The following is an 11,661-nucleotide window of genomic DNA, read 5'->3' as shown; positions in this document are numbered from 1 at the left end:
GCTCAATCCAATCTTCCTTTCTTTGGGTGGGCTTTACTTTGTGCCCCATTGTTGTTGGAGGGGGTTAGAGGGGAGGGGGTGGGCAGGCAGGGGAGTAGGCACTTAGCCGTGCTGGCTTACCCTTCCAGCAACTCATGGACACATGGATTTTTTGATTGTTGCAGAAGAATAAAAGAAATCTCTCTTCCTCTGCTGTTTGCACTGATTTATTGGAAGGGGGAAGGAGGGAACAGTTTGACTAACATTCCAAGAGTGTTCATAAGTGTTGTACCTAAGTGTTATGAATTAATTTGTTCCTAACCTTGAGATTCCCCAGCAATAGCTCTGCCTGCTCATTTTGTGTATCTTACTCTTAAGAGGGGGAGAGGGGTATTGCATGCTGTAGCTGTATGTGCATGTAGGCTGACTTGTGTTTTGGATGCTGCTGACTCCTTTCAAGTGCCCCACCGTGGTGAAACAAAAAGAACGGCCTAACTCCAACATTTTTTTGCCTGTGCCACAGAGTTGAAAAGATAGACCGTTCTCACCTAGCGCGCTTGCACAGCTCAGGGTAACAGCATGGGTAACGGAATATAAAAAATTGAGTGACATACAGCCTGGACTGGTAAAAGTTGCAAGAACCATTGTCCATGATTCTCTGTGGACTTAGAGTGGCATCACTCTCTCTCTCGGCATTTTTATGGTGAAATTCCTCTGCATTCTCCGTGGTACGTTAGTGAAAACCAGTTCAATTTTAACCGGAAGTGTCGTAAGGACAGCAATAGTGCTCGACTCTAGGGGTGAGCTAGCGGAAGTTTGTCCACAGTAGAGACTCCGTAGGGAGGCGGAGCAAAGCGAGCAAGGACCTTGCGGAGGCAAGTGGCTGCCGGTTTTGACTAAAGCGATCGGGGGTCGGGAGGCGTCACCGAGCTAAGGGGAGCCGCCGCCAGAGAAACGGAGGAGGAGAGCAGATCATGTTCCGCATCGAAGGGCTGGGGCCCAAGCTGGACCCAGAAGAGCTCAAACGGAAGATGCGCGAGGACGTTCTCTCCTCAGTCCGCACGTTCCTCCTCTATGTGGTCGTGCTGCGTGCCAGTGAGTGTCTCGCCGTGCAGTGAGTGCTGGAGGTTGCCAGCCTGGATTCAGGGCGTGGCGGGCGGCGGGTTAAACGCGCGATTTAATAAGACGTAGGGGAGTCCACTCGGCCCTGTGTGAGAAGAACTCTTTTTGGCCTCTTAATTGCCAACGTAGAGACAGAAATATGGTGAAGCTGCCTCTGTGGCAACGGGATTGTCTGCTGAGCCCTTTTAGAGTGGGTGGGCGTTCAGGCGGTGACCCATCAGGCCTCACTCGCATTTTTCTTCCAGAAAAAACGATTGCTGCATTTTGGCCTCCCGCAGAAAAGTGAACCACCCCACCCCACCCCGGCTGCTAATCCATGTGTTGTTAAGACTGAAATGCCTCTGCTGCGAGTAAATCTGTTCGCCAAATGCCTTCAGAACAGCGCACGGAGAAAAGGCATTAAAGTGTTCTTTTCATCAGCATAGGGGAAAAGCTGAAGGAATACAGAGGATTATTTACCAGCAGCAAATGTGTAGCTGTGTGTGTGCTTAGCTGATCATCTTTCCTCTTAGGAGAACTTTTATCACGCCCTTGTTTTCCACAATTTTAGCTAGACAGTTTTGTTATATAGAAGAATGATACCACTGAAGAGCTTCTTACCGTTGTAGTTTGGTTAATTGCTGAATTAGCTCATTTTCAGCAGCATCTGGGGGACAAATAATGTCACAGCAGGGAAGTAACTTTCCTATGGAGCAAGAAGTTGCTGGTTCAAATCCCCACTGTTATGTTGGGAAACACCTATATTGGGCAGCAGCGATTTATTTATTTATTCAATTTTTATTCTGCTCTTCCAAAATGGCTCAGGGCGGTTAACAATTAAAAAGGAAGATACTGAAAGGCATCATCTCATACTGTGTGGGAGGAGGCAATGGTAAGCCCCTCCTGTATTCTACCAGACAACTACAGGGCTCTGTTGTCACAAGGAGTAGACACTGACTTGAAGGCACAACTTTAATATTGAAGTAAATGACAACTAGCTGACCCCGCACAGAGCATTTGTGCAGTTGTGCACTGAACCTGTGGCATCCCCCAGCAGCTCACTCGCTCTCCCCCCCCGCGGACCTCTCGCTCACGCTCACGCGGCCCTTGCGCGCATGCTCCCTCCTCCCGTGGTCCTCTCTTGCGCGGGCGCTCACCCCTCCCGCAGCCGACTCTCGCTCGCTTGCCCCCCCTGCGGCCCGCTCTCGCTCGCTCCCCCGCGGCCCACTCTCGCTCGCTCTCCCCCTGCGGCCCTCTCGCTCACACTCCCGCGGACCTCGCGCGCACACTCCCTCCTCCCGTGGCCCTCGCGTGCATGCTCCCTCCTCCCGTGGCCCTCTCTTGCGTGGGCGCTCACCTCTCCCGCGGCCCTCTCTCGCGTGGGCGCTCACCTCTCCCGCGGCCGGCTCTCGCTCGCTTGCCCCCCCGCGGCCGGCTCTCGCTCGCTTGCCCTCCCGCGGCCCGCTCTCGCTCTCTCCCCCCTCGCGGCCCGCTCGCTCACTCTCCCCCCAGGTCTCCCCATTGGGCGGGCTGGGGCCAGGCCATCCCGCCGCCGCCTCCCACCTCCTTCTCTTGGCTGGTAGGGGTTTGCCCGCCGTCTGCCCACCTCCTTGCAGCCACAGTTATTTCTCCCTGCCACCGGCTCCTCTTCCTGGCTGGCGGGGCTTCATCCGCTGTCCACTCACCTCTTCTGGCCGGAGTGGCTTCGACTGCCGGTCCTCCACCTCTGCATCCTGACCGCCGCCATTATTTCTCTCCGCATCAGTACTGGAACTCTTGCACGCTCTAGAGCATCTGCACGTTAGTTTACTTGATTGCTCTCCTCACCTCAGAGATCTCCCCACCCTCACCTGAACTGCACTCCTGCTCCTCCTCCATCCCCCTCACCCTTCTTGGTCGTGGCTGCAGCATTGCTGCCGCCGATTGGCCAAGCTGCAGCCCCCTATCCCCAGAGACCTCCCCACCCTCACCCGAGCCTGCTCCTCCCTTCAGGAGCAGCAGCAGTGGTTGACCGGGCTGTTCCTCTCTGCTGCCACCACCATGGCTGCTCGTTCCCCTCAGGCTGCTAACAGGCCCAGGCCCTTTCTACCACATCCCCACGCATGGCCTGTCTTGGAGAATTAATAATATAGATGTACTTTTCCCTACTGAAGGTGTAACTGCCCAGCTTCAGCCCGCTGGTGTACATTTGTAGAAAGGAACATTTGTCACCTTTAATATGTGAAGTGGCAGGCCTTGATACATTTTCTTTTATTCTAGGAGCCAGCCCAGATACCCTCTGTTCTGGGGTGTGTGTGTGTGTGGGTGTGGTTGGGTAGATTCACCACTTTCCCCCAGCAACACCCTCTGCTCCGTTGATGGGAGTAAGAACCCACCTTGTACTCTCTCTCTTCCTCTTGGTCTTGTCCATCTGGCTCAGACAAACATGATCAGGAGGAGGAATGGGCAAGCAAGGTGGGGGCAGGTTTCTCCTTCCTCTTTCTAAGAAATGTTTTAACTAATTTTAATTGATGTTTTATGTGTTATTCCCCCCCTTCCCCCCCCCCCCCCGATAATTGTGCTATTGCTGCTTGTATGTACATTCTGTTTGGTCTTGTACCTAAATAAATAAATTTAATTTAATACTTCCTCTTTCTGGTTGCACAATGGGCCAATGCAACTAGGAGTTTGCTTCCGCTCTCTCTCTTCCCCCACCAGTTGTGTTGGTCTATTGGTCTATCACTTGTCTGAGCCAGACAGACATGACCAGGTGGAGAAGTAAGCAAGCAAGGTGGGGGTGGTTTTCTCCCTCCTCTTCCTGTTTGCATCTGTCCTGCTCAGGCAGGTGATGAATCAGCATGATCAGGGAAGGAGAGAACACCCTGTCTTTCTTGATCATTCCTCGTAACTATGTATCTGTCCCTCGCCTGGCTCAGGTGGCAGGTTTTAACCTTCTCGGTATTGTAGTAAGTTGGTGCCTGGGCATTGTTGAGTCCTGTGAAGTTGCTCTAAAGTCACAATACCTGAAGCCTACCCAAGACCCAGGGTAATGTAGATGCTAGAGTATTGAGCTTGAATATGGGAAAAACCAGTTTCAAATCGGCTATGGAGCTTCTTGGTCAAGTTATGCTCTCTCAGCTACAGGGTGGTTATGGAGCAATAGCAGAATGTAAAGGTAGCAGATAACGCACATTTCTTTCATCCCACCTCATGTACAGTTTTTGTAGAAACACATGTTGAGGGGCCTCAGTTGGCCACAGTTCCTTGGAGAATATCAAGTGTTCTTTCTTTAAAAAAAATTCATCTGTGTGAGGAATGAGTTTTGTTCTGGGCAGCAGTATCAAGGCAGTGTGCGCACATATGCATTCAGAGTGGGGCCTTCCTGATTCAACCTGAGCGGGATCTAAAATTAACTGAGCAGACATCAAAAAATTTGCGAGCACAGGCACTTGCACATGCCTTCAAGGGAACACTGCTGTACAAGTAGAATATCCACAAAACCTTCTGATTGTAAGAGAATACACTGCAGTGGTTAATGCAGTAGCTTTAGTGCACTTTGTGGATTGTGGTCCAAGAGCACTGGATGAGTCTTGCAAGGGATCCCAAATACACTCACATGGTGAGTGGCCCTTTCCTCTGGCAAGTGTTATGTCCCCTGCACCTCTCCCAAATGACTGGAACTGGGGAGAAGGGCTTGGAGGAAGGTTGCACTGAGACAGGGAGGAGTTCCGAGAATCTCTAAAGCACAGTGTGACACACATGAGCCTTCTCCCCCGAAGTTGGAAGGGTAGATCATCCCCAATCTTATGCCTCAGAGATGCTCCAAGTATCTTCAAAGCTCCGTATGGCCCAGAGCCACAAATCTTTCCTGGTTACCAAGGTCAGCCACAGATGGTAGACTCCTGGAGTGTGGGTGCACAGACCTTACAATTGCATAGCGAGTACTGTGCAGAAATACTCCGCTTTCAGAGTGCAGTAGTGTATATGACTCAGAATGCTGACAGTATTCTGCACCAAATGCACAATTTAATGTATGGAATTCCATGCCACAAGATGTAGTGATGACCGCTAAACTAGATGGCTTTAAACAAAAGGGATGTTTCTTTTTCTTTAGCTCCCTACATTCTAAAGAAGCTGGACAGCATATGAGAAAAGAAGAGCTTCAAAGACAGTCTGCATGGAAGATCAAGCTGGACTGTGGTGGTTCTCCCTGTTTCTAAATAGGGTGCAAAGAAGAGACATCATATCTTGGCAAATGAATCCAAACACTTCTTAGGGAAATTATAGAATAACTGAAGAGAAACAATATTTTTTGTCACTGCACTTTCCATGTGTCAGAATGCAGATTCTTTATGTTGATACTTTATTTTTTGGTAGTTCAAAGATTCCAACCTTATTTGGGGGAAACATAGCTGTTAACAGAGTGCTTTGGAACAAAGCTCCCTCTGAAGTGTCACAGTGGTGATGTTGTCACTAGACTGTCTCCGTCTGTGCAGTGAAGACTGTCATGTGAAATCTCAGTGGTTAAAACATGAATGGTTGGAATAAAATGGTGCCTATGTTCTAATCACAGTGTGTCTGTAGTCAAATCAGTGATGCTGATCTCTTCCCCACCCCCACCACAAGCTCTCATTCATATAGAGCAAAAGCAGGCAAGGATAGATGTGGAAAAATAAGTTTAGCATGAATGGACAGAATGAAGAATACTGAGCGTTGTGGTGCTCAGCGGCTTTTCAAAATGGCACTGTTCATGTGCAAAGAGATTCAAAACTAACTGATGTTAAACTGTGCCCATCAAAATTGAAGTGACTAGTCTTACTATTTGTTTAATGAATCATGGTATCATTCCAAGTTAGAAGGCACTGGAAGAATTAACGAAGAGTGGATAGAGATGTTTTTCATTCTCATAACTAGAACTTGGTTTCATTCAGTGTGGTTGCCTAGAGCAGGGATTCTCAACGTTGGATCCCCAGATGTTATTGGACTTCAACTCCCATAATCCCCAGCTAAAGGCCACTGAGGCTAAAGATTATGGGAGTTGAGGTCCAATAACATCTGGGGACCCAACGCTGAGAATCCCTGGACTAGAGGTAAGATCAGGAAAGACTACAGGAATTGCTTCATGTAATGTATAGGTTAGGCACTTCACTGCCCCAAGATGTGGTGGTCGTAGCAGCTAGCTTAGCTGTGACCCACTTGTTTGCAGGGTAACCACAGCAACATGACTGCTCCCATGTCAGCACTGGCTCCCAAACAATATGGATTGGGCCCATACATTACAAGTAACTTGTAATGTTTTTTTAAAGGATTAACTTTTTTTTTTTTTTAAGGCTTAGTCAAGTTCATGGAAGAGAAGTCTGTCAAAAGCCATGATAACCTAAACAGAACCTCAGTATTCAGAGGTACTACACCTTCAACTTGATTAGCGAGCCTCCTTTGGGTAATGACCCAGCCACTTATTTTCATTTTGATTATTCAGTTATGCAATATTCACTATGTGGCAGCAAAATAGTAAGAAATCACTTATCATGAATTTGTTCTTAATAGAGACAAGCAGCAACTGAGCATCTCCCTGAACGAAAATAGCCAGCAGGTGTCAGCAGTCAGCTATTTTTGCTTTACAATTGTTACCACACTTAAATTTTCAGCGGCCAGCCATATATAGATTTGTATAGTTCTTTAAAAATCAGAAACAAATTCCTACTTCAAAGCTGTACAAAGGGCGGGGGGGGGGGGGATACAGGCTGCTAGAAATAGTGCTGTCTCTGCAGCAGTCCGTATTGTGAAGGACAGCTCTGCCTACAGAACTGAATGCCAGTTGCTAGGAAGCAACAGCAGGAGAGGACTATTCACTTACAAGTCTGTCTTTCTGGCTTTCCCAGAGGCATCTGGTTGACTACTGTGGGAAGCAGGCTTCTGGACTCGGTGGAGCTTTGGTATAATCCAGCAGGGCTCTTATGTACTTCTTACATGCATGGCAGACCCATATACTTGATGAAAAAAAGCTTTTGGTGAAGCATTGAGAGATGCTCTAGTCTCCCACAAACACCACCCAAATGGCAGGTTTATAGCAGTGTTAGGAGGGTTTCTAGCTTTTTTCTGCCTCTGCTCCTGTGCCTTTACCAGCAGCCTGACACAAGCAGGAACAGCTTTTCCTGGCATGGAAATAAAGTGATGTGAAAAGATCCAACTGTTAAAGGCACAGAAGCAGGGACAAGGGAGTGATAATCCTTTCTCCTTAAATAACCTTGTGCAATTAAACACAGGCTGCATGTGTGTAAGCATCACTGATGGCGTTATGAAACCCGTCTTTAAAACTGCACAAATGGGGTTGCATGACGTGGTATCCACTAGAAATGGTGGCTGCTGCACAACTTTAAGACAGAGCAGAATAGCCCTCTTCTGACACACCATCAACAGTAGTGCATAAACCTCCAATGTGCTACCCTTCCACATCTGGCCTGACTGAAGCTTTTTATCAGCACCATTGCTGTCCCCAGTTCCTAATGGCCCTGACAGCTCTCAACTCCATGCCATCTAAGCCCCTTTCCCCATGCTTGCCCTCCAAAATTCTCTCATGTCAGAGGAGCTGCCCCTCCCATTCTGCCAGCGTAAACATCTGCCATTCCCATTGTTCTCAGGACACCATCTTCTTTGGCCAGGGCTTCACTCTTCTTTACATTTGGCCTTTTCTTTTTATGTTTCTTTTTAAAATGTGTGTGCACATGTTTAATACTTCTCTTAGCAGCTTTGGGGATGTGTAAAATGAAAAGTAGGGTACACATTTTTAGAATATTGAGTGATCAGTGCTTGCTTCTTTTTAATTTCTCTTACATGGCCAGACACACACACACACACACCCCTTGTAGTCCCAGATAGGGAGGCCCATGACCTGCATTTCATCACAAATGAATGTGACATCACTAGTCTTTGTTAACACTGCAGTTTGCTTATTAAATGGTCAAAGATACCAGAGAAAACCACAAGCTCTGGAAGGGTCATCAAGGACAGGTGGTGCTCCTCCTGTTAAGAGCACATAAAAACACAAGGAAAAGCACCTGGCCAGATTCGAATGTAGCAGGAGAAATGGCCAGATTCCAACGCAGCAGGAGCCAGAGACAAACCCGTATCCATCGCAGGCGTCACCAAAGGGCCAGTCGAGGAGGCAGATCTGGAAGGAGGGGGAGAAGACGACACCAAGGCAGAGGAAGGAGAGGTAACAATCCTTATATCGTTTAGGACATTGAATCTTATCAGTATATACTGGAGGTGAGTTTGATTATTAGACAATAACTAATTGGTGTTTGTCTGTTCCAGGTCATAGATCACGTGGTCACAGGAGGGGGAGAAGGAGAAGGAGAGATCGTGACCGCGACTAAGCCCTTTCATCTTCATGGTGTCCAGTGACCTTGGTTTTAAGTCACTCATCGCACTAAAGACTCTGCAAAACAAAAAAGTGAAACAAAACCACTCCTGTTTGAAGACTCAGGAAGAATTCCCAAAGAACCATGGAGGCTGAAACCATTTGAACCTTGTCAATAAATGCTGACATAGCACGTGTGGGTCTAAATATCATTCCATGAGGCATCATGTTATTATGATGAGAAGATGTTGGTGACAAAAGCAAAGTTACGAACACCACAGAGTAAAGTTCAAGAACGGTTTTTTAAAACAGATATGTAAAAGCCTTGTGGCAAAAAGCAGCACACATGCCTTAAAAATAACTATTAAATTACTCTAAAAGCATTAAAATAATATCTCATTGGAAAGCATGGAATGTGTGCCACTGAGGCCACCACAGACAGGAGGAGACCTGCTCTGCTGCTCTCCTCCTGCATCATGCATGCACACTACAGCTGAAAAAGCCAAGAAGGGGTCCAGGCAGGGGACCAAATGCCAACAAAACCAAGCACAGACTAGACTAGCTAGCTACTGCTACGCCAACATCACACCACAGCATAGCACACAGCCAGCAGCTGCTGCCCACACAAGCCAACAAGACCTAACTATATGGTGCAAGGCAGTAGTAGCCAACCCGTGTGACAATGCAACTGCAAGAAAAATGGGAGGGCATAATTATGGGCAGGCAATTCTAACACATAGAAACAACTGGAAGGAACTACTACCAGTCTACACATAGTGTAGCTGGTAGGTCAGGGAGAGCAAAGCAACACTCACCTGCTGATTTACTAGTTCTTCTTTCTAGTTTTCTTCTGCTTGTCTAGTGTCTTCTTTGTGCGTACAGTGCATGCCTTTTGCCTTGCTTGTGGAAATAAATGCCTCTGTGTCTAGTCCACCACATCTTTCCTCTAGGACACAGAGGCCCAAGGCAGGTGGTGGTGTCACCAGTGTGCATGTGTGTTTGTGTTTGTTTGGCCAGGTGTTGTGTGTGCGTGTATGTGTGTGTTCTGCTATCTAGATAGGAGGGGGAGGGGTTTCTGAAGAGAGAAGAGGTCCGGCTCAGAGTAGGTTGGATGCCACACACATACACATGTGATGTGTGCTTCGGTGGGAGACCAGTTATTTTGCCAGACCAGGTTGGGGCAGGTGGGTGTGGAGGGGAGGATGGAAGGGTGATGAAGAGGATAGAGGAATGGATGAGGGGAGGGAGGGGAGAAAACATGCAGACACAGATAGACAGACACTACACTACAGCAAGCATCCACCCACACAGACAGTACTAGCATCCACCCACACAGACACGCACACACAACAGAAACAGCCTCCACCCACTCTCACCCCCCCCCACACCTTTCTCTCAAGACAAGTACAAGCACAGTGACACTGAATTACACAGTCCCAATTCCCTCCCCTCCCCACAAAGAACCCATTTAAGACAATCAATCAATATGTTGTGTTGACAAGTTCTATTCTTATCTTTTTTTTTTCATCAGTCAACATCAGTAAAACCATAATCACCATGAGAATTCATTCAGCTTTAAAAAGTTATTAAACATTTAGTGCAAATCAACTCCACATGATTTCTTGGTTTACATATTTTTCAAAACCAAGGTCTCCTAGTGCCTCAGCCAGCACTGGCAGCAGGCTGGGGGACATACCATAGTCCAGCCTGCGCATCAACGATTCAGCTGGGGCAAAAAGTTCATGGATGGGGAGGACTGGAGTGTCTTCAGGCTCCTGGTGTCTTCCTTGTCCTCTGGGCCCCACAGCCACAACTGCCTACCCGGGGCCCTGGCCTCTCTCACCTCTGCCTAGCAACCTTCTGCGAGGCCTGGCCTGAACACGGCCCTCGCATTGCTGAGACATATTAAAACCTTGGTGGGAGACTTTAGGAGGAAGGCCGGAAAGGGGCAAAAAAGTTTTTTAGGGGGAGAAAAGCCAATTGGGGGGGGGAGACTCTTTTTGAAAAGTGCCAATTGTGGGGGGGGGAAGACTTTTAGCAGGGGGGAGGCCAATTGAGGTGAGGTGAACCTTTTTTGGGGGGAGCCAATTGGGGGAAGGTGTTCAATTAGGATTTTTTTTTTTTTTAAGAAGAGGTGACCCCTGGGTGGCAGGCAGTTACCCTAACCAGGTGGAGGAGGGGGGCAAGCTTTGCTTTTGGGGGTGGAAGAGAATTGGGGGGGATTAACGAGGAGCACCTACCAGGGACGGAGTCAAAGTCTGGGGAACCTAAAAATCAAACAAAATCCTTCTTTAGTGCTAACTGAAGTTTTGAATGTTGGGGGGTAAAAATTTATTTGCTAAGCCTAACCTATTTAAAATGACCCCTTTAACAAAAACCTACCTACCCACCCACAGCAAGCAATACAAGAATGCAACCAATCAACAACAACAACAACAACAACAGCCTGGGGGGGAACTGCAAAAAAAGAGAAACAACCTGCAGTAGAAAAAGCAATTTCTGTAAGCAAACAACAATACACAAAATATCCCTCCCCACACCCAAATGCATTGCAAAATAAAGGAGGCCCTATTTAAAACCACCAACTAGGGGTGGGGAGGACAACAAAAGGTGCGCATGCACACACTCGACCCTCTTCTTCCGGTCCTTCTCTGCCACACACTGCTGGTCAAAGACAGAAACCAACGACCGACCACTGGGCTGGCACACAGACAGGGTGGCAAAGGCAGCCGGGGTGGTCAAGGGTGAGGGCAGAATGAGCCACTACTTGAGGTGACTCACCCACCCCCAAGCAGTGACAAATTAAATCAAAATACTTTTAAAAATAAATGTAAAAGGCTGGCAGGTGCTGGCTGCAGCTGTGTGGGAGAAGAGAATGGAAGGAGGAAGAGAGAAAAGACAGGAAGAGAGACTAGAGAGAGCAGAGAGCAAAGGAGGAGAGCAGGAGAGAAAGAGTGAAAGAGAGAGATGGCAGGAGGAAGGCTAGCTGGCTGATTATTGGTTGGTTTGGTTTTGGGGTTGTCCCGAGCCTTGAGGCAGTGGCACGCACACGACACGCGCTAACTGCTTTTGCTTTTGTTACTTTGTGTGTGTGCCTCACGTGTGCTCAGTCAGCTCACACTCGCTCACTCATTCAATTTCATCATCACTCATTCAGTTTCAGTAAGTAATGTATCACTCACGCACTGACTGTCAGTCATTCACTAGTCTCTCTCTCTCAGTCTGTGATGCACGTGACT

At 48.0% G+C, this 11,661-nt stretch overlaps 1 protein-coding gene and 1 long non-coding RNA gene across 2 annotated transcripts; both read left to right on the top strand.

Annotated features, from left to right (window-relative positions):
• Window positions 1-804: 804 nt before the first annotated feature.
• Window positions 805-5,626, top strand: TOMM5 (translocase of outer mitochondrial membrane 5). Its single transcript, XM_053288545.1, has 2 exons — window positions 805-1,074; window positions 5,174-5,626. Exons 1-2 carry the CDS (start codon window positions 954-956, stop codon window positions 5,206-5,208), a joined length of 156 nt encoding a protein of 51 aa, XP_053144520.1. The 5' UTR covers window positions 805-953; the 3' UTR covers window positions 5,209-5,626.
• A 1,171-nt stretch (window positions 5,627-6,797) lies between these two features.
• LOC128342517 (uncharacterized) lies at window positions 6,798-8,615 on the top strand. Its single transcript, XR_008315037.1, has 2 exons — window positions 6,798-8,275; window positions 8,377-8,615. It is a non-coding gene; the product is annotated as an uncharacterized LOC128342517 (long non-coding RNA).
• Window positions 8,616-11,661: the final 3,046 nt, after the last annotated feature.

The sequence above is a fragment of the Hemicordylus capensis genome, chromosome 2 (genome assembly GCF_027244095.1).
Source record: "Hemicordylus capensis ecotype Gifberg chromosome 2, rHemCap1.1.pri, whole genome shotgun sequence".
Classification (NCBI taxonomy): Eukaryota; Metazoa; Chordata; class Lepidosauria; order Squamata; family Cordylidae; genus Hemicordylus; species Hemicordylus capensis.
This window is presented reverse-complemented; position numbering and strand designations above follow the sequence as displayed.